This window comes from Notolepis coatsorum (genome assembly GCF_963971535.1).
Source record: "Notolepis coatsorum genome assembly, chromosome: 12".
In the NCBI taxonomy this organism is placed as follows: domain Eukaryota; kingdom Metazoa; phylum Chordata; class Actinopteri; order Aulopiformes; family Paralepididae; genus Notolepis; species Notolepis coatsorum.
Window position 1 is genome coordinate 8869756 of NC_140176.1, and position 23394 is coordinate 8893149.

The 23394-nt window shown below is 39.2% G+C and overlaps 1 protein-coding gene across 1 annotated transcript in view; it reads right to left on the bottom strand.

Annotated features, from left to right (window-relative positions):
* Positions 1–479: 479 nt before the first annotated feature.
* The window catches only part of LOC311237598 (myosin-7-like), a gene marked incomplete at both ends in the record, with an annotated part of 30658 nt that continues 7743 nt past the window's right edge, over positions 480–23394 (bottom strand). The window contains 28 exons of the mRNA XM_084325539.1: positions 480–518; positions 2690–2821; positions 2904–2987; positions 10941–11075; positions 11158–11253; positions 11348–11452; positions 11569–11865; positions 11978–12181; positions 12395–12703; positions 12819–12943; positions 13040–13205; positions 13287–13470; positions 13675–13871; positions 13959–14077; positions 15091–15217; positions 15915–16304; positions 16385–16475; positions 16556–16701; positions 17023–17199; positions 17308–17550; positions 17641–17896; positions 17975–18111; positions 18222–18345; positions 18433–18638; positions 18745–18821; positions 19011–19320; positions 20880–21050; positions 21794–21943. Of these exons, the coding sequence (XP_084181665.1) occupies positions 480–518; positions 2690–2821; positions 2904–2987; positions 10941–11075; positions 11158–11253; positions 11348–11452; positions 11569–11865; positions 11978–12181; positions 12395–12703; positions 12819–12943; positions 13040–13205; positions 13287–13470; positions 13675–13871; positions 13959–14077; positions 15091–15217; positions 15915–16304; positions 16385–16475; positions 16556–16701; positions 17023–17199; positions 17308–17550; positions 17641–17896; positions 17975–18111; positions 18222–18345; positions 18433–18638; positions 18745–18821; positions 19011–19320; positions 20880–21050; positions 21794–21943 (4797 nt within the window). The remainder of the gene's footprint in view (positions 519–2689; positions 2822–2903; positions 2988–10940; positions 11076–11157; positions 11254–11347; positions 11453–11568; positions 11866–11977; positions 12182–12394; positions 12704–12818; positions 12944–13039; positions 13206–13286; positions 13471–13674; positions 13872–13958; positions 14078–15090; positions 15218–15914; positions 16305–16384; positions 16476–16555; positions 16702–17022; positions 17200–17307; positions 17551–17640; positions 17897–17974; positions 18112–18221; positions 18346–18432; positions 18639–18744; positions 18822–19010; positions 19321–20879; positions 21051–21793; positions 21944–23394) is intronic.

The following is a 23394-nucleotide window of genomic DNA, read 5'->3' on the forward strand; positions in this document are numbered from 1 at the left end:
GCTGACATACGAGACCCCCAGGCCCGCCTCCGCTTCTATGAGGAAGTCTGACTAGAGCTCTCTTCGCGGAAGTAGTCTGGTAGTCGGCCGACAGCGATCCGTGTTCAGAATTATACCGGGAGATTGAGTATTGCTCTCCCGCAGAATATATTAATAATAATCAGCGCTTACTAACGTTTAGCGTCTCCGCTATTTCTGACCGAATTAGTCAACCTTTCTTTTTTCTAATGGCAGATTCTTATTCAGAGGTATTTCGTCGAGTTTACATACGCTGTAATGTGGTATCAGAAATGTATAGAAATATGATAAATATGACTGTTTCTCCGTTTTTTTTTATAAAAACGGACGTGGTATCAAACGAACACAAATTTAAGTGGTTAAAATTCCTAAATATATGTAATTTGTTACAGATATCTTGAGATTAGGCTATTAATGTTAATCATGGGGGAATTATTTTTTTATATAGTAAACAGTTAAAATTATATGGCTTTGATCCAAGGCCCATTTTTGTCAAAATCCTTAGGAAGCCACAAGGGGATGACACACGCACGCTATGAAACATGGATTGAAATATGCATGCGTGGAGGTTGTGGTTTGGTCGACAAAATGTTTGATAAAAACGCTAAAACTGGGTGAATTTCGATAAAAGATTTTCCCCTCTTCATGAAAGTCAGCGTTGGCCTAGTCACATTGTTTATTGAACAAAAATACAACCTGCAAGTTGGCCTTTAAGCACAAGGAATAGCAATGCAGGTCCCCTTTAAGCACAAGGAATAGCAATGCAAGTCCCCTTCCTTCGTGCATCCCACTAAAACACTGCACGTTGTGTACCCTTTGGGACGTTTTATGTCCCATGTACTTTACATGTAATATATATATATTTACTTATGAATTTCTTTAAAAAAAAAATTATGAATACCATTATTAACTTCAGTCCTCAACATACATATAAAATATTCATACATTTTCTGAATTTTAACCCCTTAAATACCAGTTTTTGTGATTGATGCGTGGCTTATTTTCAAGACAAAAAACACTAAGGGTTCATTATTTTCCATCCCATAAATGCTAATGTCATTTTTTTGGGGTGGGATTATGAGAGTCTGGAGTGTCAAAGATTGGCAAAAAAAATTAGTTTGATACATAAAAATGTTTGTGCAGTGACAGTCTATAAAACACTGCACACTGTGTACCCTTTGGGACGTTTTCTGTCCCATGTACTTTACATGTAATATATAATAAGAATTTGGGCGAGGGCTTCAGCAGCTGTGTATGTACGTGCTCTTCTCATCTTGTCAATTGCAGTAATGACAGCGAACAGACTATTACAATTGATATGGGTGTACCTTCAATAGCACCTGTGTAAACAAAGTAGCCCCCCTCCCCACCATTGTTTTGGGTCACTTTGGGTGCAAGGCTTTGATCTCTGTGCACACACACACACACACACACACACACACACACACACACAGTGCATGTGAAGGGTCACTTTGGGTGCAAGGCTTTGATCTCTGTGCATGATGGCACACACACACACACGCACACACACACAGTGCATGTGAATGGCACACACACACATGCACACTGTAGACACACACACACATGACTTCATCCACCTGAGACAATTTAGCAGTATCGGATTTCACAAAAGGACTGCATTGTAATGTGTGGCTGCAAAATGAGCCATTTTCACATAATGGCTGCAAATTACCACATGCATGCACATTAATTTCTCAACATGCATGCACACCACGCTAAGACCTTCATAAAACATTCTCAAATCATTTTAGATGAAAATATTTTTTTAACTGCATTTCAGGATACAAGCAGTAAACACACTAGCTGTGGCCACCGGAAATAGATGATGCAATGCGGCCATCTTGAAAAAAATTAGTAAGCATGCATATGTAAATGTCCTTAAAGGTGCCTAGATGAAAAAGATTTTTTTTTTTTTATTCAATCTGCAATGGCGTCGTTTTCAAAAAACGTGTTTTAACCTGTTTAACATTGAAGTCAATTGGGAAGTTTTTTGTCCCAAGAGTACAATTTGTGCAGTGTTTTTTTGCAGGGCAAACTATAGGGTTAAAAAAATAAATAAAAATGCAGACTTCATCTTTTGCCCCAGAAAAACTGCCTGACTTAATTTCAGGGGATATGCAATAAATCAAGACAAGGTTATCCCAAGTACAGTATGTAAATTTCTACAGTTGCGACGTTTTTTGTCCCAGGGATGCATGAAGGTTTAAGCACAAGCCAGTCATCTGAGCAAGTCAGATAAGGTCCAAGGTTCCAATCCAGCAACGTTGTGATGTAAGGTGGTAATTTACCAATAAGGGCTTTGTACATAAACTAGGGATGTCAATCGATTAAAGTATTTAATCGCGATAAATCGCATGATTGTCTACAGTTAACTGTGATTAATTGCTTTTTTTTTTTATCTGTTCAAAATGTACCCGGGATATTTCTTACGTGTTTCATATTCGTATCAACATGGGAGTGGACAGATAATGCTTGCTTTATGCACACAAAAAATAAGCATTAAAACCAAACGATGGACCTCAATACACATTGTACAATATTTACATTGGTAAGCAAAGTTTTCCATTACCAGATCATTCCCTGGATCCCTCCTATTTCCTATTTTTTTTTTATTTAATTATGATGTGGGTAAATAAATTGCAACGTTTACCTTTGATCCAGCATCATGGCTCTTGGTTCTCATCTTGTTGACCTGAGATTCAGCAATGTCAGCCCTCTCCTCTGCTTCATCCAGCTCCTGAATCTTGCGGAACTTGGTCAGACTGGAACTGACTTGTTCCTCCTGAAAGTTGTTTATTGTGAGTACTCAGGTGTGAAGAATATGGCTTAAATAATGTGTATGGCCTCCAAACGTATCTACTTACAGCCTCCTCTGAAGTTCTCTTGAAGGATTTCACCTTCAGCTGCAGTTTGTCCACCAGGTCCTGCAGATCGGCCAAATTCCTCCTCTGTCTTTACCAAAGTACAGCAATGCAATGAGTTGAACATTACCTGATAGGTAAGCTCATTGATGTGTCTCATATTTATGCCCCCGATGCATGTGTTGTGGTGGATTATGTTGGCGACACGGTGGACACCAATACTGGAAATCGCGATCAGACAATTGGAATATTCTTTTTGGGGTACCTCCTAGTGAAGGTAAGGACTATATGACATTAGGGTTGGGCATCGTTTGGATTTGAACGATTCCGGTTCCGATTCCGATTCTCCATTTCGATTCCTGTTCTAAAAGATTCTCGATTCAGATTCTTTGAGGTGCAGGTCAAAACAGGGCACAGCTTATTTCGCAGGAGATTTTTTTTTTTTTTTTGAAAAAATCTTTTATTTTTTTCATACTATTCACATTGTCAGTTGACTTGATACAGTTTAATTTGGTTGCTGTACTGTAACTAGGGTATTAATTAACAAAGTAAAAAAAAAATATATATATATATATATATTTTTTTTTAAAGAATCGAAAATTAAGAATCGAAATGCAAATATGTTACTTCCGGTTCCAGAACCGGAACTTAGGAACTGGTTCCTATTAGAACCGGTTCTCGGTGCCCAACCCTATATGAATGACATCAATCCTGCTTTGATCCAACCATGATTTCACATTGATCGTTGCGACCATGTGTAACATACTCCAAAACGTATGCCGTTGGTGACGATCAAATCATCAAAAAACGCCCCCCCCCCCCCCCCCCCTTCATGCATTCATGATGAAAATGAATACCTATTATAGACATTTGATTTGGAAATGGTAGCATGTCCAGGCGAGCAACGCCAACGCTTCACGTATTCCTCCATAGCGCCGTTTTATGGAATTAACCAGGATCACTCTGAAACTATACTTATATTCACCACGGTATAACACGCGAACGTATACATGAAAAAAAGTATTCTTTTTCACATATTGAACGATGGATAGTTGATGTCAAATGAGCCATAGTATTGTATCCATAGCTATAATATAGAATATAGATATAGCCCTGCAAACACCGCCACGCAGCCCTATCTCTTAGTGGTGGCACAGTAGGAACTAATATGCTCTAGGCCTCCGGCGCTGAATGAGTTTGGGCTTTATTTGGAAGGAATCATGGTGTTCATGGCAACTCTACAGACATCCTTGAAATTAAATAATCATAATAATAATGAATATGACAATATTTGTATGATAAAAAATAACGTTTTACATTTACAGTCATTCCTCAATGACACATCGTGATGTCCGAAAATAAATAATAGCACTACACAAATGACTAAATAAATCTGATAAGTGTTATTATTTATTGTTGGTTTTATTTTTATTTTTGGACATTGCTTATTGTATACATTGTAAGAGCCAGTAGATAAACATTCCACTGCTCATCTTGCCCGGACAACAGACATGCTGTCCAAGTCCGACAGCGATTAATTGCAGGGATGTAGGATGAATAAGCATGAATTTGACTTACTTGATTTAGTCACTATTAGATACAGCTTACAATTTCTCTCAAGAACTAAACACATCACTTCAGTAATACTCAAACAAGGGTGTCAGATAATGAGCGTGGCACCACTGGTGTACTGTACGTGCGTGCGTGTGCGCTGAGGCAGGTGGCCAGGAGTGCGAAACAAGACGGTATAAATATGGAATATTAATACAGTCTATTCCACTATAGCTATAGTGTGCTGACAATACTTTTTAATCTAATATAGCAGCTGTGATCATTTGGCAAGTTAAGACGACCTCTCCACGCGTTGGTGAATCAGGGGGTAATTGTCGTCGGCTTTCTCTTACAACCTTCCAATGAGGTTGTCGTAAGAGAAATCTTAAGACAATGTTGGTGAATGAGGTCCAATATCATTAATATAAATAGTGAAGATTGTGGCACACCTTTTGTTATTTACAAAAAAAATTACTGGGCATTTCCTGACTTCACACACACTGTCGCCTCTCAAGCAAATAGTTCTGAAACCAATCACGTCTTTGTATCCAACCCAATACTAGATCATCTTTTTGAGAGCAAGGGATGATCAACTGTATCAAATGCTATGGATAGATCGTCAAAAAGGGCAGCAGTGTTTTCTTCTTATCTAATACAGATATTATAAAATTTGTAACTAATGTAATAGCTGAAATGGTGCTGTGATTAGCTCTAAATACAGATTGCTGCAGACTAAGTATAGTGAGTGACTTGAAAGAAAAATGTTTAATTGATTGTTTACCAGTGATTCCAGGATTTTTGCTAAGCTAATTACTTTATTTAAATGAATCACACAGGTCGTTCAAACATTTGGAAATATGCCTGTTATGATGGAAATATTAAATATATGCGTTAACCAGTGATAATTGGGGCAGACAGTTTTAGAAATTTTTTTTCCAATTTATCATCTCCAGTTTAACTCCTGGTATCAATCGCTTGCAACGCATCAAGTACATAATTATGAGAGATATGCCTTTTCAAATAAATGCCCAACATCAGCAAAATGCTTGTTAAAGGGTAGGTCAATTTAATTCTGATCAGAAATCAAACATGAATATGTGTGGGCAGCAAATTAGTGGTTTTGATTTTGTTTATGATGATTCATAATGAAGGATGAAGATGACAATGAATGAGGTTGGATTAACAACTGAAGGCTGCTTTGGCTTGTCTAGTAGGAATTACTGAGAGGCAGAGACAGAAAATGCTTCAATGACCAAAATGGTCTTTTATTCAACACAACAAAAAGTCCATAAGCAGAACACAAAATTTGCAGTCTTCCTCCGACCAGAACAAACTGAAACTGAAAACCATTTAAAGAAAAGTGAGCCAATATGGCACACCTGGGACACCTCTTTGATGAGCTGTCTGCCAGTTGATGAGCCAAGCGTCTCTATTTGTGTGTGTGTGTGTGTGTGTGTGCGTGCGTGTGTGCCCACGCCCGCTCCATTGCTGCTCTTTGGAAACATGAGCATGGTTATAAGATCTCACAAGTTTTAAGTTTGCTTTTATTATCGTTGTGGTAGAGACATGATCATAATCAGGTTTTGTGCACATGAGTCTCCCGAACACGGAAAACCAAGCCCCAAATCGATCAGAGCTTCCTACGCTTTGGTAACTTTCCCGCACCGCATAATACCTCCGGGAATCCTATCCGGTAAGGGTAGGTGCGGAAAAGTGACCATATCTCAGCGTAGGAAGCTCTGATCGACACAGGCTTGATCATGTCTCTACCTCAAGCTGTGAGTGACTTACACAAAGGGGAGCAACGCCTTGTAAATTGCCATTCGCCCTTTCTGTGTGTGTGTGCAGTGGCGCTGCTAGGGTCTATTGGGGCCCTAGGCAATAATTCTTAGGAGGGGCCCCCAATCAGTGTTCATCTCCATTATGTTACAAATAATCTGACACGAACAACAAATATACTTTTCTTATTACAAATGTGCAACTTTCAAAGAGTAGTACAGTCCATTATGATGGAAAGGTATTTAGCTTGTTGTGTCAGAAATATTGTGTCTGTTACTAGGCTTGAGTACATTGTGATGAAACAAAGGAGAATATAAACAATGATTTTTCTTTGCATCTTTGACAGTGAATAACACCATGCTAAAAATGACCTGACATGACATGAAAAACTGCCACTGAGCTCGTTCAGCACCTTCTTGAGATCACGTGTACAAAAAATCTAAGGAAATGAATAAAGGGAAGATGATTAAACAGAAGGTTTTGTAGAAACAGTACTGAATTCTGCCATCCGGACACATGCAATTTGAAATATTATTATAGAATATAGAATAGCAGGCCTATAAATGACCTTATTATAGCCATGTTGCACATCTATGGATCGGGCCAAATCTACTCGTTCCAATGACGGAGTTCAATTTGGATTTAGTATCACCAGGCGTGCATGAAGAACCGAGAATTAAATCTACTGTAAATACAGTCAGCTTTTTATTCTTGCGACAGGTCCGCCATTTTCAATCGGATTTCAACACAGATGGTTGCTAAATGTTCACAGAAGGTAGACAAACTAACTGGTTCCAATCTATGCCAATAACATTCAGTTTTGTTGGTATATAATCCCGGGAAATAAGAGAAATAAAAAATAATAATCAGGAAGTAATTTGCTTGCAGGAAGCTGGAAATCGCTATGAGATGTAGTTTTTCGAAATGTCAACACTCATTTAGAGCTCTGGATGCCCTCTTCTCAAAATATTACAGTAAAATGTCCGCTCTCGTTTATTTCCGGTTGAAATATGCTAGTTTATGAACACAATTTCTGAACTGATATTTCATTAATAACACTTTAACCTATTGGTAAACAAACGTATTGCTGAAAATATACACTATGACATGGTTAGGGTGTTAACTCTCAAACGCTAGTTTGATTCGATAGATTTATGACATGATGTCATCTGCAGTCCACTGGTGGACCGCTCGGGTAGAAGAGGTTAACACTTAACACAGAGGTTAGCGCCAGCCATTATCTTCATCCTTGTAGTCAATGGGCCACGCTTTAAACGATAGGCATTTTCACTGTGCGTCACGATGTTTGCAGAGCTATATCTATATTCTATATTATAGCTATGGAGACAATACTATGGCTCATTTGACAGTCACTATCTCTTGTCCAACATGTAAAAAAGAGTAATTTTTTTCATGTATACGTTCACGTGAATATTGTATAGTTTCAGAGTGATCCTGGCTAATTCCTGGAAGCTGAGTTATGGAGCGATATGTGCATTTTGCGAAAGTCGTTTGCGTTGCTCGGCTGGACATGATATTATTTCCAAATCAAAGGTATATAATAGGTATTATGTTTAATCATGAAGGCATCAAAGGGGGGGGGGGTCGTTTTGTGATGCTTTGATCGTCAGCAACAGCATATGTTTTGAATACTACATATGTTGATCGTTGCGATCGATGTGAAATCATTGTAGGATAAAAGTAGGTTTGATGTCATATAGTCCTTACCTTTGATAGGAGGTATTGCAAAAATCGGGTCCCTGACATGAAATGGGACAAACTATGCATTAAGTGTGCTGGACACGTTCCAAAGGGCTCGAATGAAGCCTTTCACTTGCCCAGGGTACCATTTCTCCGCCCGGACTATATATAATGTAACGCACAGTGTGAAAATAAGGTTTAAAAGGGTGGGCGATACTGCCACCTAGCAGGATTCGGCCGGCATTGCAATCTCGGTGTCTCAGAATGAGTCCCAATGATACACAGAGGTCCGTGAGACTGTTTAGAATAAAAAAAATCGAATAAAAGAAAAAACAATGAAAACTATCGAAAACCCGACTATACTCGGGTTCTGGCGCTCAACGGTTGGCGAGATAACCCGACTATAGTCGTGGTTGGCCGTGAATGAGTTAATAGAGTACTCTACATACAATATGGTTGTGGAGTAACAATTATTTAAGAAACCATTCGTTATAAAAGGAAGCAAATTACTGTTTAGATATCTTGTCTTTATATTTATTTAATTTGGATGTCCCACCTACAAATACCTTGCATTAACCCTCACCCTAATAAGATGAACCCTATTAGATTGCATGATGCATGATACTGTCTTGTAGTAGAGGCCTTGCATGGAATGTTTAGAATGCCCATGTGCCCTCGAAATTAGCAGGCTTGCTATTAGGGATGTCCGATATTATCGGCATACCGATATTATCGGCCGATATCAGCATTAAAATGTGATATCGGAAAATATCGGTATCGGTTTTAAATTTTTTTTTATTTATTATTATTTTTTTTTACATTTCTATAACCTTTATTTACCCAGGCAAGCAAGAACAAATTCAGATTTTATTTATTGTCAAAAGTATGCATAATGTTGTGTTAATTCCACAACAAGAGATATGTAATGTTAATTACCTGAAATTATTCCATTTTTTGGGGGGGAAACCCTGCATATATCGGTATCGGTTGATATCGGTATCGGAAATTAAGAGTTGGACAATATCGGTATATCGGTATCTGTAAAAAAGCCAATATCGAGCATCCCTACTTGCTATGGTTGCTATGCACAAAACAATGGTTATATGCATTTATCACTGGATCTTGTGAACAAGTCACAATGGAAAAGTAATATGCTTTTTTTACCAATGGTTACAGCCAGCCATGTTAGAAGAAAGAGAACTACGCAGATATTCCATGCAAGACCTCTATCGGTATAATCACTAGATTCTAATATATGCACAGTAGGGCTGCACGATTAATCGAAAATAAATCGCGATCTCATTTCTAAATTATATTATTATTATATTAATTATTATATTATTAAATTATTATTTTAAAATGTATTTTTTACTTAAAAAATATGTTTACTTAAAAAAATACATGTACTTTTTAGTACTTAACTTTTTTAAATGATGACGAAAAATGTTAATCGTGTGAGAGAATCGTGATCTCAATTCTTAGAGAGAAAAATCGCGATTCACATTTGAGCAAGAATTGTGCAGCCCTAATGCACAGTAACATTTGCCTACTGCTGCAAAATGTGTAGAGACAAAACACAACTCCGATGTAAATTGAAGCACACCACTCTTTATTCTGTCTCAGATCAAAGAATAAAGGGAGAACTACATCATTACATTTCATATGAGATGATGAGAAAGTCCATCTGAGAGCTTCACTCTTCAGTTTGTCCTTTCTGATAGAAAAGATAAGATACACATCATGAGACATTTGTTTTATAATTTAACCCTTGCACATAAGAATTATTATATTATTAATTATTGTAATTTATTTGACACAAAACATTGATTAAAGGGCGGTACTGGTCTAAATATGAGATTTAGCCTGTCTATATATAACCTGACTAATCAGCACTCTTGTTTTCCATTACCTCCAAACATTTTCCTGTGCATATTGTAACTTACTTCTTTTTTTTTTTTTTTTGTTTTTCTTTGTATACCTTTTTCTTTTTTCTTTTTATGAAAACGCTATGGTGATAAACCATAGAATTATATTGAAGAAATCTAACCTAAATTATCTCCTGATTGTGCTTCCTGTGTGAATAATTTTTTTAGGAGGTGACCAATTAGCATGACCAAGAGATATATTTAATGTTGGTTCTAACTATAGCGCAACCATCTTGCCAAATGGCACCAAATTCAACATTGCACTCCTTTGGGGCCTCAGCAATATACTCGCCTAGCCTGACGTCAATCTGATGAACAGTTCTCGAGATATGAACAATTCTTGAGATATGCGAACTACAGATATCTACGCAGACAGACATAGATTCTTTCCTTTATTTATAAATGAGGCTGCTACAGTGCCAAATATGTTGACCAAATGGCACCAAATTTGTCATGGTCAATCAGAGATCTTATCTACATCATGTTGCAATAGCACAAAGTGTTTAGGAGATATGACGTTTTTGGTAAGCCCTGCACCCAGCATTTGAGCAAACTTTGAGGGCCAGTTATAGCAAAACTGTCAGTAAGTAACTTTTTTCGGCTTGGTCCAGAGATGCTCTGTACTAGATTTGGTGACAATTGTTAAACATTTAAAGGAGGAGGAGCAAGAAAGATGATTTGGACCAAATTCTAAATGGCGTAAAATCTATCTGACACAAATGGGTTTGTTGTTGTGCTGTAGCACCACCATCTGGTCAAATGGCACCAAATTCAACACTGCACTCCCCTGGGTCCTTGTGAAAACCGATTGGGTGAACAGTTCTCGAGATATGCAAATTATAGACATGCACGCAGACTAGAAATCGCTAGTGTTGCCCTGTACTGTGTGGCCCCCTGTCCCCCGTTGTGAAGCGCGGCTAGGTAAGTCTAGCTTCTTTGTGATGAAGAGTAGACTCTGTTCTCAGTGGGGGTGGGGGTCCACTCTCTTGATTCCTTTCTTTATAGGTAGATTTACATTGCAACTTTTTTTTTTACCAAAGTAAAATATGATTTTCTTAAGTAACATAATTAAATCAAAGTTTACCTTTGATCCAGAATCACGGCTCTTGGTTCTCATCTTGTTGACCTGAGATTCAGCAATGTCAGCCCTCTCCTCTGCTTCATCCAGCTCATGCTGAATCTTGCGGAACTTGGTCAGACTGGAATTGACTTGTTCCTCCTGAAAGTTGTTTATTGTGAGTACTCAGGTGTGAGGAATATGGCTTAAATAATGTGTATGGCATCCAAACGTATCTACTTACAGCCTCCTCTGAAGTTCTCTTGAAGGATTTCACCTTCAGCTGCAGTTTGTCCACCAGGTCCTGCAAACGGGCCAAATTCTTGCGATCCTCCTCGGTCTTAACAAAATTTGAATGAGTCATGTATTAATGCCATAATTCAACCATAATAAGTATTAAAAAATCGACAGCAATGCAACTAATTGAACATTACCTGAAAGGTAAGCTCCTTGATGCGTCTCTCATATTTACGGACTCCTTTCACTGAGTCACCGGACTTTCTCTGCTCCATTTCCACCTCCACTTCCAACTCCTTCACCTATAAATAAAAATAACGATTGAGTATTGTCTCACTTTGTGAGTTGTCTCACTTTCTCACAATGTCACATGTAATTTAAAATGTCAGTCTGAAAAAAGTGATCCTTTGCCACTCACCCTGGACTCCAGTTTCTGGATCTGCTTCTTGCCACCTTTCATGGCGATTTGCTCAGCTTCATCCAGACGGTGCTGCAGGTCTTTAATGGTCTGCTCCATGTTCTTCTTCATGCGCTCCAGGTGAGAACTGGTGTCCTGCTCCTTCTTCAGCTCCTCTGCCATCATGGCAGCATCAGTAATGGCCTTCTTGGCTTTATCCTCAGCATTTCTGCACTCCTGCACAGACTCCTCCACTTCATTCTGAAGCTGGGTTGAGTCAGTCTCAAGTTTCTTCTTCTGGTTCAGAAGACTGGTGTTCTATAAATGAATCACACATATTTATATCAGTGCTGTGCAATGAATATTGTGTCAAATGCATTTCAGATTAATACATATTTTAATAAAAGTTACTACCTCATATCAATGTTACCTGAGAGTGGAGGAGCTGAACTCTCTCACTGACATCCAGCAGTTCCTGCTCAGCCAGTTTACGACCTCTCTCAGTCTGCTCTACCAGAGATCTCAGCTCATCTAGTTCAGCCTGCAGCAGGTTGTTGCGTCTCTCCACAATGGCAATGTTCTCCTTCATATCATCACTGCCACGAAGAGCATCATCCAGCTGCAACTGGGAGTCCTGTAGATATGGAAGTATCACATCTCATAAGTGCTGTTTTATAGTATTATTTGCATCTGTGATAGGGGGTTCCCACTAACACCAAGGACATTGACTAACTAATCAACTAACAAAGTATTCTAAGAAGAAGTGACAGAAACTAAGACCAAACCAACAATAAATCACCTATGAGGAAGCAGTCATATAGCAGTGATTATGTGTATTCAAATTCACCTTGAGATGAGAATGGAGACCCTTGAGCTGCTTCTGGGCCTCGGCTGCCTGCCTGTTAGCCTGGCTGAGCTGGATCTCCATCTCATTGAGATCTCCCTCCATCTTCTTCTTCACTCTGAGAGCTTCATTCCTGCTGCGAGTCTCAGCCTCCAGAGAGCTTTGCAGGGTGTCCACCGTTCTCTGTACGTTACGCTTGGCTTGCTCCATCTCCTCATCCTTTTCAACCAGTTTGCGCTCAATGTCAGCCTTGACCTGGTTGTACTCAAGCTGGGTTCTTAGGATCTTGCCCTCCTCATGTTCCAGGGTGCCCTGTTGAAAAATGTGTTGTCATAAAATGTAAACCCATTTCATGTTTTCTGTTCTATGCTTTTCAGTAACAATATTATGAATGTTGTATACATGTACATTGTATATGCAGTCTCACCTCAGCTTCCTCTAGAGCAGTCTGTGTCTCTGCCTTCTCCTGCTCCAGCACTTTACGGACTTTCTCCAGCTCATGGATGCTCTTTCCTCCCTCACCAATTTGTTCAGTCAGATCAGAAATTTCCTCTGTGAACAAAATAATGTGTCAGCTCAAATAATTCAGGAGAAATTGACAGGTTCAACATTTCAAACTGAAATTTAAAGAACATTTTATGTTCAAACCTTGGAGGTTCTTGTTCTCTCTCTTCATGGTTTCCAGTTGATCCAAACACTCCTCATAAGAGTTCTTCAGTTTGAAGAGCTCAGTGCTGAGAGACCTGGCCTCTTTCTGGCAGCTCTCCAGCTCTGTCTGGGATTCCTCAAACTTCTGCTTCCACTCAGCCAGGAACTGGTTAAATAACACAGTGTTAGAAATGGACTCATTGCATTTCATGGTCTTCAGTAGATCAACATAAAACAGAAGTTATACCTTGTCAAAGTTTCTTTGCTTCTTGTCCAGAGCTGCAGCAGCAGAATTTGATCTCTCCACATCCACCATGAGATCTTCAATCTCATTCTGGAGTCTGTGTTTGGTCTTCTCCAGAGAGGAGCATTTAGCATTTACAGCTTCCACAGCTTCCTCTGCATCTTGCAGACGCTGAGCCAGCTTCTTCCTGTTAGACAAAGATCAGAAATATTACTTGGGGTTAAGGTAGTGTTGTCATATCATGCAAAATTATTATAGTAATTGGTCAGTATGACTTGTGTCTTATTCATTTACTTGGATAAAGACAAAATGTAGGCTTTGAGTGATTATAAGGCATCTAACTCTTTGTCAAATGATGAAGTGTTACTAAAGTGTTGAGAAATGTTCTTACTTTGCCTCCTCCAGCTCCTCTGTCCTCTGGACTGCATCAGTTTCGTACTTGGTTCTCCACTGAGCCACCTCAGCGTTGGCCTTGGACATGCAGCGTTGCAGCTCAGCCTTGGCCTCCTGCTCCTCCTCATACTGCTCCCTCAGCAGGTCACAGTCATGGCGGGCAGACTGCACTCCATGGGCAAGTGCATTCTTGGCCTATTAAGAGGGAAAACACAATATTCAGTCATCCTTGATCACTGATGTAGATAAATTGTGGGTGATGGGCATCATGTCATTGTTCACCTTGATTTCCTCCTCCAGTTGTCTCTTGAGGTCCTCAACCTGCTGAGTGTAGGACTGTTTGCCTCTTGTTAACTGAGAAACAAGAGAGTCCTTCTCTTCCATCTGTCTGGTCAGCTCACCTGTCAGATTAAAAATACATTTGTTTTAGTAAAGTATCAAGCTTCATTAAGACTTACATACATCAGCCGAATCGCAGCAGAAATTCCACTCACATTTAACACATTCAGTGCCATGCCCGAGTATAGTCGGGTTATCTCGCCAGCGGTTGAGCGCCATACCAGAGTATAGTCTGGTCTTGATCCTTTGATATTTTTCCTTTGATCCCCGTTCTACACAGTCCCCCGGGGCCTCCTGGCATAACGTTGGAATTGCAATGGCGATCGAAATCTGCCAGGTGGCAGTATCGCCTACCTTATGAACATGGGCCAGCTATTACAGACCCCACAGCCAGCGCCCACAGCCCCCAAAACAACTAGGTACTCTTTGCGAGCAGCAGTAAGCAGAACACGTTTGAGAATCGCGATCGCCTAGAGCGAACTATTGGATATTATGAAAAAGACTAAATGGATTATATGGATGATGATTATGGACGAAGTTTGTTGGACTAAGTACTACTGGTAAAACGTAAAACAACTATAATCAAACCGACCGATGAGGAAACCTATTCGGCTCCATGGTATAGTCTGACCCGAGCACACAATAGTAACCTGGCTGCAATTCAACGGCGAGCGGACTATTGGATATATGAAGAAGACAGGAAATCAGCTTGGATTTTAGTAAAACGAGGCAATGTTTATATTGGAATTGTGAACGAACGTAGGTATGTAGAAACAAACCTTTTTTTACATGTTGTACTACAAATAGTTTGTCAAATGAGCCATACTATTGTCTCCATAGCTATAATATAGAATATACAATAGCTCCGCAAAGATCATGAAATATCGTGAAAATGGTCACGAAAAGCTGGCCTCTCTTAAACAGTACTAACAGTGCCAGGAGGGGGTACTCTGGGGCCACTAGGGGGAGCATTTTAAGAGAAAATATTATGCAATGTTTGATTGTCATATAGCTCATTGTATTTACAATACAAAGACATTTGAGAATAAGATTCATTGTGATCGTGTTGTCATACCATTCTCAGTCTGAAGCTTAGCTTTGTGCATGGTGAAGTCATTGATGGAACGCTGGCCCTCCTCAGATTTTGTCCTGTATTCAGTCATCTGGTCTTCAAAGGTACGGCACATTTTTTCCAGGTTTGTCTGAAAATAAACTAGAAAAGTCACTTCACTATTTTCCCATCTTTAAAATAAATGTTCAGGCGGGGGGCTACGTGGCGTAGTGGGCAAGGCGCTCGCCACGAATGCGGAGACGCTGGGATCGCCTGTTCGATCCCAGCGCTCCACATTGCTTTCAGTTTAGCTGGTCGTCCGTACTAATACACATCGTGGGGATCGGGCGTTGTGGACAGCGACTCCTACAGGTCGGTTGGTGCGCCTGCGCAGTAGAATCAGGAAGTGTCGGGGGCAGCGTGAGCCTCCCACGCGTTACTCCTCGCCACTGAGAGATCGAGCTGCGCAGGTGAAAAGATGCGACTGCTGTTACCTCAAGTACCGGAGGGGACTTGTGCTATGTATGACTTAGTCCACATTGCAGCTGGCTTGTGGGAGGCAAGAAACAGCGTTCGTGACAGGGGAGGGTTGAATTGGATGATACGAAATTGGGATGGGAGAAAAATATAGAAAAATGGGAGAAAAAGTGGATAAAAAAAATATATATAAATGTTCAGGCATTATAGAAATATTGTTACATTCCGATGATTGATAGCTACATTACATTTACTCCTTGTACATTTAAAAAAAATAAAAATAAAAAACATTGTAACTGACAATATTGTTTAGCCATACAGGACAAAATACTGTAGATGAATCGTTTTTAGGCCTATTTGCTTCCACTCACCTTGGCCTTGACGATCTGCTCCATGTTGGCGACCACATCATCAAGCTCCAGTCTGAGCTCACTCTTCTCTTTCTCCAACTTCTGCTTGACTCTCTGCAGGTTGTCAATCTGCTCTCCCAGGTCAGACACACTGTCTGCATTCTTCTTCCTCAGAGTAGCAGCAGTGGCCTCATGCTGCAGAGTGGCCTCTTCAAGGTCTCTACGCACTTTCTGGAACTCAGCCTCTCTTTTCTTGTTCATCTCAATCTGGGCAGCAGTGGCTCCACCAGCCTCCTCCAGCCTCTCACTGATCTCCTCCAGCTCTCTGGCCAAGTCTGCCCTCTGTTTCTCAACCTTGGCTCTGGCAGCTCTCTCAGCCTCAAGCTCTTCCTCAAGCTCCTCAATGCGGGCCTGAAAATATGATTGTCCAGTTTCCATTTGATTTGTTTTTACACCAAACAACAGTCATTGTATACAGTATCTGAAATTACCTGAAGCTCCTTCAGTTTCTTCTGGAGCTGAGCACTCATAGCCTGTTCATCCTCTATCTTGCTGTTGAGTTGGCCGACCTCAAAATCTTTCCTGTTAAAAATACAATGTTTAGGTCTTCATATCAGGACATACTATCGGATACCGTAATGTAGTTTAGGGGTGGTGCTTACTTCTTCAGCCTTTCCTCCATTTGCTGCTTGTCATTCTCCAGGTCCATTAGGCTCTCCTGGGTCAACTTCAAGTCTCCTTCCAACTTCCTTTTGGTTCTTTCAAGGTCCATCCTTATCTTCTTCTCTTGTTCCAGAGATCCTTCAAGCTAGTAGGAGGAATACAAAAAGAAAATCATATTTTTAATCACAGTGTGGTTGAGTTTTCTCATCAATTGGTTGAAATATTCCAAATCAGAAGCAAAGTTTTTACTTTTGTTGCGATTTTTATTGGTTCAGTTTTGTTTGTTGCCAATTATTGACAAATGAATCATACTTGATAAACAAAGCCATGTGATTTTCATTTATTGGAAATCACCTTTTATGGAAAATGTAAAGGAAGAGAAACTGGCTGCTCTTCCTGGCGCATTGGTGTCCTGTGTGTCCCCAGGCTTGGGATTCAAGTTGTGCTCTGTTAATTGGATACTCACATCATCAACCTGCTGTTCCAGCTTGGATTTGGCCTTGGTCAGAGTGTTGACTTTGTCCTCCTCACTCTGCAGGTCATCCAGTGTTTGCTGATGAGCCTCCTGAAGAGCTTTCTTCTCCTTGGTCAGCTTGGCAATGATTTCATCCAAAGCTGCCATCTCCTCAGTCAGGTTTTTAACCTAAAGAAATATAGTAGAGGGAATTTGTTAGCAAGCTTAGTACGTTGTGTAATCATTGTTGTTGTCATTTTGAAAACTGCTCAAGACAAATTAATATATTAACTTTACCTTGTTCTCAGTGGCATGCTTCTCCTTCTCCACTTTAGCCAGAGTGAGCTCCAGATCATCAATGTCTTTCTTGAGTTCTGAGCACTCATCCTCCAGCTTCCTCTTCTTAGATGTCAGTTCTGAATTCATCTCCTCTTCATCCTCCAGTCTCTCTGTCAGCTCCTTAGATTTGGCTTCAAGCTGAATCTTGCTTTTGATCAGACCCTCACACCGCTCTTCAGCATCTGAGAGACCGTCTTGTTCCTGTTTAAAAACAATTTGATATTATTATTAGACATGTAGGTTAAACAACTTAAAACACCTTAAACACAATTAGATTTGGATGTAACTCACAGTTTGGACTAGAAGTGTCAGGTCATTCTTCTCTTGGAGAAGTGAAACCATTTTTTCCTCCAGTTCCTTCCTTCGGGCATCAGTTTTGGCAAAAGCCTCTTTCAGCTTTATGAATTCTTCCTTCATGTTCTGCATCTCTTTCTCACTCTCAGCTGATTTAAGCAGAGGCTTGATCTTGAAGAACATATTCATCCAGGGCCAATTCTTGACCCCCATGAAGGCGCGCACGTTCCACTGGATCACGAGCAAGGCATCCCTGTGAATGATAATTCAATTAGAATAAGTACCCTCCATCAAGAAATAGGCATTAGATATCAACAACAAATATCCCAACCTGCGCGCAACAATTTTCTGGAATTCAATTCTGGCAAGCATTCCACGTGTTGCGGACTGAATTCCAGTTATGATGATAGTGAGACGGTCATCTCTCATCTCTTCAAGTACACCCAAGAGACCAGCCTTGAAGAACACCTAATAAAGAAATATAGAAATGTGGTACAAAATGAAGACCTACATTTGTATTGTACACTTGTATCGTATTTTGGTGAAAGGGTGTGTTGCCTTTGTATTGCAGAAATTACCTTTGTGTGTCCAAACCTATATTGCTCATGATCAATGTCCAGTGAGCCCAGCAGTTTCTCTGCTGCCTTTCTGTTGTCCATGAACTGTCCCTCAGGGATAATACTGGGATTCAGGATGCGGTATCTGTACAGATCATACTATATCTATCAAACTGTAATTGATGTTGAGCAGAGGAAATCATGCATTTCTTTTTCGTTTTTCATACTTTACCTTTGTTTCATGTCAGCGTACTGGACCCTGTTGGGGAATCCTTTTCTGCAGATCCTGATGCCCTCCAGCACACCGTTACAACGCAGCTGGTGCATAACAAGAGGGTGCTCCATGGCCCCAGGAGTCTTGGTCTCATTGGGGATCAGGCAACGCACAAAGTGGGGATGAGTTGACCTCAGGTTGGTCATGAGTTTGTTCAAGTTCTCCTGTGGAAGCAACAGTATTCAGGAATTATACTATGTGACACTCAATCTTTGCAGCTTTATGTCCTCAAACGCTGGTGTCTGATCCAAAAATGTCAACTCAACTTACCCTGTGCAAAGCAGACACAGTCTGGAAGGAACCCCCCTTCTTCTTTTTACCCTTTTCCTGAGCTGGTGGAGCTTCAGCTAAACAGCACAGGTTAGCAGCAGGAAAGAAACAAAATGTTTATCCACCAGCCATATTGAATTTTAGTTAAGAATCTGTTTGTTTGCCAAGTGTTAAGGGTAATGTATTTCCCACCCTGGTTAACAATAACAACTTGAATATCTGCAGTGGATTTGATCTGTCTATGTATACACTATACAGTATTTTACCTCCCTCTGCACCAGCAAAACCAGCATAGAGCACACCCAGTAACTTCAGGTTTGACTTCTGGTAGAGTCCAACCACTGTCTCATTGAGAGGGTCCTTGTTCTTCACAAGCCAGTTGCCGATGTTGTAGTCAACAGTGCCAGCATAGTGAACCAGGGAGAAATGAGCCTCTGGTCTTCCCTTGATGATCCTGGGCTTCTGGAAGTTGGGGTTTTTACCCAGATGATGGTCATACAGCTTGGATTTGAATGTCTCATCACTGGCTTTGGGGAACATGCACTCCTCTTCAAGGATGGACATGATACCCATGGGCTGGTGGGAGGGAATGATTAAAAACAAATAGCTAATCAATAAAATATATAACTTAAACAACACCCAATAAGTAGCATTTTATCAGAGTATAATTACAATAGTATTGGAGATAGTGTTGTGGACACAAAGCATATGTCTTGGCTTGATTCAAAGTAGTAAATTGATTATGGCTTTAGTCTGTGCTTTTAATTGTTAGTTTTCTAAACAAACCAAATGCATTCCCTCCTTTAACTCAATGGGTGCCAATAACGAGTAAACTTGTTATTGCCCGCCAAGTGTTGAGTGCCAATAACGAGTATACTAATTTTTTGATCCTTTGGTCTTTTTCCTTTGATCCCCATTCTGAACATTCCAGCCGGTGCTCCCTGGCACAACGTTCAAATTGCAATGACGATCGAAATCCGGCAAGTGGCAGTATCGCCTATAGGGATGTCCCGATCCGATCACATGATCGGGATCGGGGCCGATCACGTGCTTTTCCGAAGATCGGGATCGGCAAAAAAATAAATAAAAAATCTGCAATTTTTTTTTATTTTAACTTTTTTTTTTTATTCAACAAACATGACCATGTTCACGTCTTAAACTCATACTGAGGCCTTATCTTTGGTTTTAAATTGCATATCATCATTCATTTATTTATTGTCACACAGAGCAGAAGAACTTTGCCAAAACAAACCAATAGTATCCAGCTGCAGAACGGCAGACCAGCCACAATCTCAGACCCAAATAATTTTTTTTTCTTTTTTCTTTTTAATCCCAATTTCTCACATTACATTCACCCTGAATGTTGACGTTATCCAGTTGAAAAGTTTACTTCATAAATCATTTGATGTATAATTAAATCAAATGAAATGCGTTTGGGTCTGAGAGTGTGGCTGGTCTGCCGTTCTGCAGCTGGATACTATTGGTTTGTTTTGGCAAAATTCTTCTGCTCTGTGTGACAATAAATAAATGAATGATGATATGCAATTTAAAACCAAAACTAAGGCCTCAGTATGAGTTTAAGACGTGAACATGGTCATGTTTGTTGAATAAAAAAAAAGTAATTTTTTAATATTTTTTTTTTTTTTTAATATTTTTGATCGGATCGGGAAATATCGGTATCGGTAGATACTCAAAATCACATGATCGGGATCGGATCGGGAGCAAAAAAACCTGATCGGGACATCCTTATCACCTACCTTATGAACATCATGGGCCAACTATTAGGGTGTTAGTACCAGCCCCCCACAGCCCCCAAACAACTAGATAGCCTGGATTTTAGTGAAACGAGGCAATGTTTAGCTTGGAATTGTGAACGAACAAAGGTATGTAGAAACAAACTCTTTTTTACATGTTGGACTAGAAATAGTGTCTGTCAAATGAGCCATACTATTGTCTCCATAGCTATAATATAGAATATACAATAGCCCCGCAAAGATCGTGAAATATCGTGAAAATGGTCCAGAAAAGCTGGCGCTAGGCAGTAGAGATGGGGAAAGTCGGTGGCACTCAAAGAGTTAAGATGACAAGTATTGCTGTGTATAAAACATTAGTTGTTAAACGACTTAGATACCAACCTTCTCAATGAGTTCAATACAGGCTGCCAAGTCCATGCCGAAGTCAATGAACTCCCACACAATTCCTTCTTTCTTGTACTCCTCTTGTTCCAGCACAAACATGTGGTGGTTGAAGAACTGCTGCAGCTTCTCATTAGTGAAGTTGATGCACAGTTGCTCAAAGGTGTTGAACTGTAAAAGAGACCCATTCATATTTTACTCAGACACATTTGTATTGTGGCACAATTCTACTGTATGGTGTTCCTTCGTGGATGTCTAGCTTTGTCTTTTACTAATTCACTAAATTGTTATTTTATTATATTCACTGGTATGATTCATTCATAATATGATAGAATCAGTACAATAATGTTAATTCACTCAGAAAAAGCTTGTTGTGTAATGTTCAGATCAATATCTTCAGATGTATCATTTGATTTGTTATAACTGTTTTAGTGCACTCTCTGAGCACAGCCAACTCTCTGTTTATTGAGGGGGAGTGGCCTTCTGTTCATTTAAAGGAAATGTTATTATCATAATACAGGACGCTTTCAAATGTAAACAAATTCATGGGACTCTGTTCATCTGTTGTTGCGGGAGATTAATATTGGCTAACCTGTACTAGCCGGTGATAAATTCATTGTCACGATTTAACCACTCAAATTAACTAAAGTGTAGAAAATATGTTTCATTACCTTTTGTGGATTACCTGGCTGATATCCTAATAACTACTTACAACTGACTAATTGTTGAATCAGGGTAGCAGTAGATGAAGCAGATTGGCTATCTGAAATGGTTTGATTATGATGACAACCAGGAGGATAGTTTCTCAAGGGGATTTAGTCATATTTCAACAATACACTTTACAATGACATGCCTTCTGATTTTCATTGTCCTGGTTCTTTACGTGAAGCTGTACTTGTACATTAGGTACTCACATCAAAGATCTCAAAACCAGCAATGTCCAGTACACCAATGTAGAACTGGCGAGGTTGCTTGGTCTCCAGAGATTGGTTGATTCTGACGACCATCCAATTGAACATCTTCTCGTACACTGACTTGGACAGTGCACCAATAGCATAGTTTACCTAAAAGAATAGAGTAAGAATGATATATTTATATATATACACACAGCAATACAAGAGCATGGGTCAGTGTTTTCATAGAAATAATTTCAAAAATGGCTTCCCCATTACCACTGGGAAGCAAATCACATTGTGAAAAGTAGAACTACGTAACAACTTTGGGGCTGTGACCTATCCTATTCTCCTAATGTCATCATTAAATGACAACCGTGGCTATGGTTGGCATGACGCATCATGGGAATACTGTGAATACAGGGATATTGGTATATAATCCAGAAATGAAGATGCATACAATAAACACATTATTATGACTAATACCTTAAACTTAAAGGATAACTCCACCACTTGTTTATGCCATTGATATACCATTGATATGAGTTCATATATTTGATTTGAAATCTTTATTTCGAACATGTAAATAAATACAAACAAAATAAATAACTAAACAAAATCAAAACATAACTCAAACAAAATAAATAACTAAACAAAAGCAAAACATAACTAAATTTAAATGTTCGAAAAGGAGTAGGAAGAAGTATACACTTATTTAATCCTACCCCTTTTCCACTAGTCAAATGAGTGTACTAATTTAAAACATTTCAAGATAATTATATATATGCAAAAAAAAAATATATATATATATATGTAAAACATGAAAGAAAGAAATGTCCAGAGTATCTGGAGTGGCTGCCTTTGAGAATGTTTTATTGAGTGACGAAGACACTTTAAAGGTCATCAGTGTAGAACCACAGGTTAGCATGTGATTTGGACATGTTTTATGTGAGGTTTCCAGCAGGTTTTGAAATCCCATTTTTTTTTACTATTTTCATATCTGTTTCATTACTGTCAGTAGATGTTTTGTTTTTACATTTATTAGTAGTTTCTATAATTTTATTTTCTTCTACCGCTTCCAGAAACATTGAACTAGGATTTCTTTAAATATAATTGTCATTTATGTCTTCAGGAGTCACTGAATCTGGGATTTTCCCCGCTAATTCTGGTCCAATATTTACGAAAAATGTATTAAAGTTGTTAACCACATCATCCATATTGCTAATAGTTTGATAATTTTCAATAAAATACTGAGGATAGCTTACTCGTCTCGAGCCATTCCTAATAATACCATTTAATATATTCCAAACACTAATAATCCTTCTTACATATTCTCATAATATTAGTTAGCTTATTTTTATATTTCTTATATTTATTTTCTGCCTCTTTAGTTCTATGTTTTATAAATTCTCTATATAGTGTATTTTTCTTTTTACATGCATTCTGTAATCCCCTTGTGATCCATGGGCTGTCTATGTCTATGCTGTCTAATGTTTAGTTTCAAGGTGTTTAAGGTACATTTTCAGATACACTGAAAGTATGACGATGTGATTAGCCATTCGACACAGAATGGCTTCCAGCTATTTCTATGGAAAAGTAACAGTTTGATATGAACTCATATC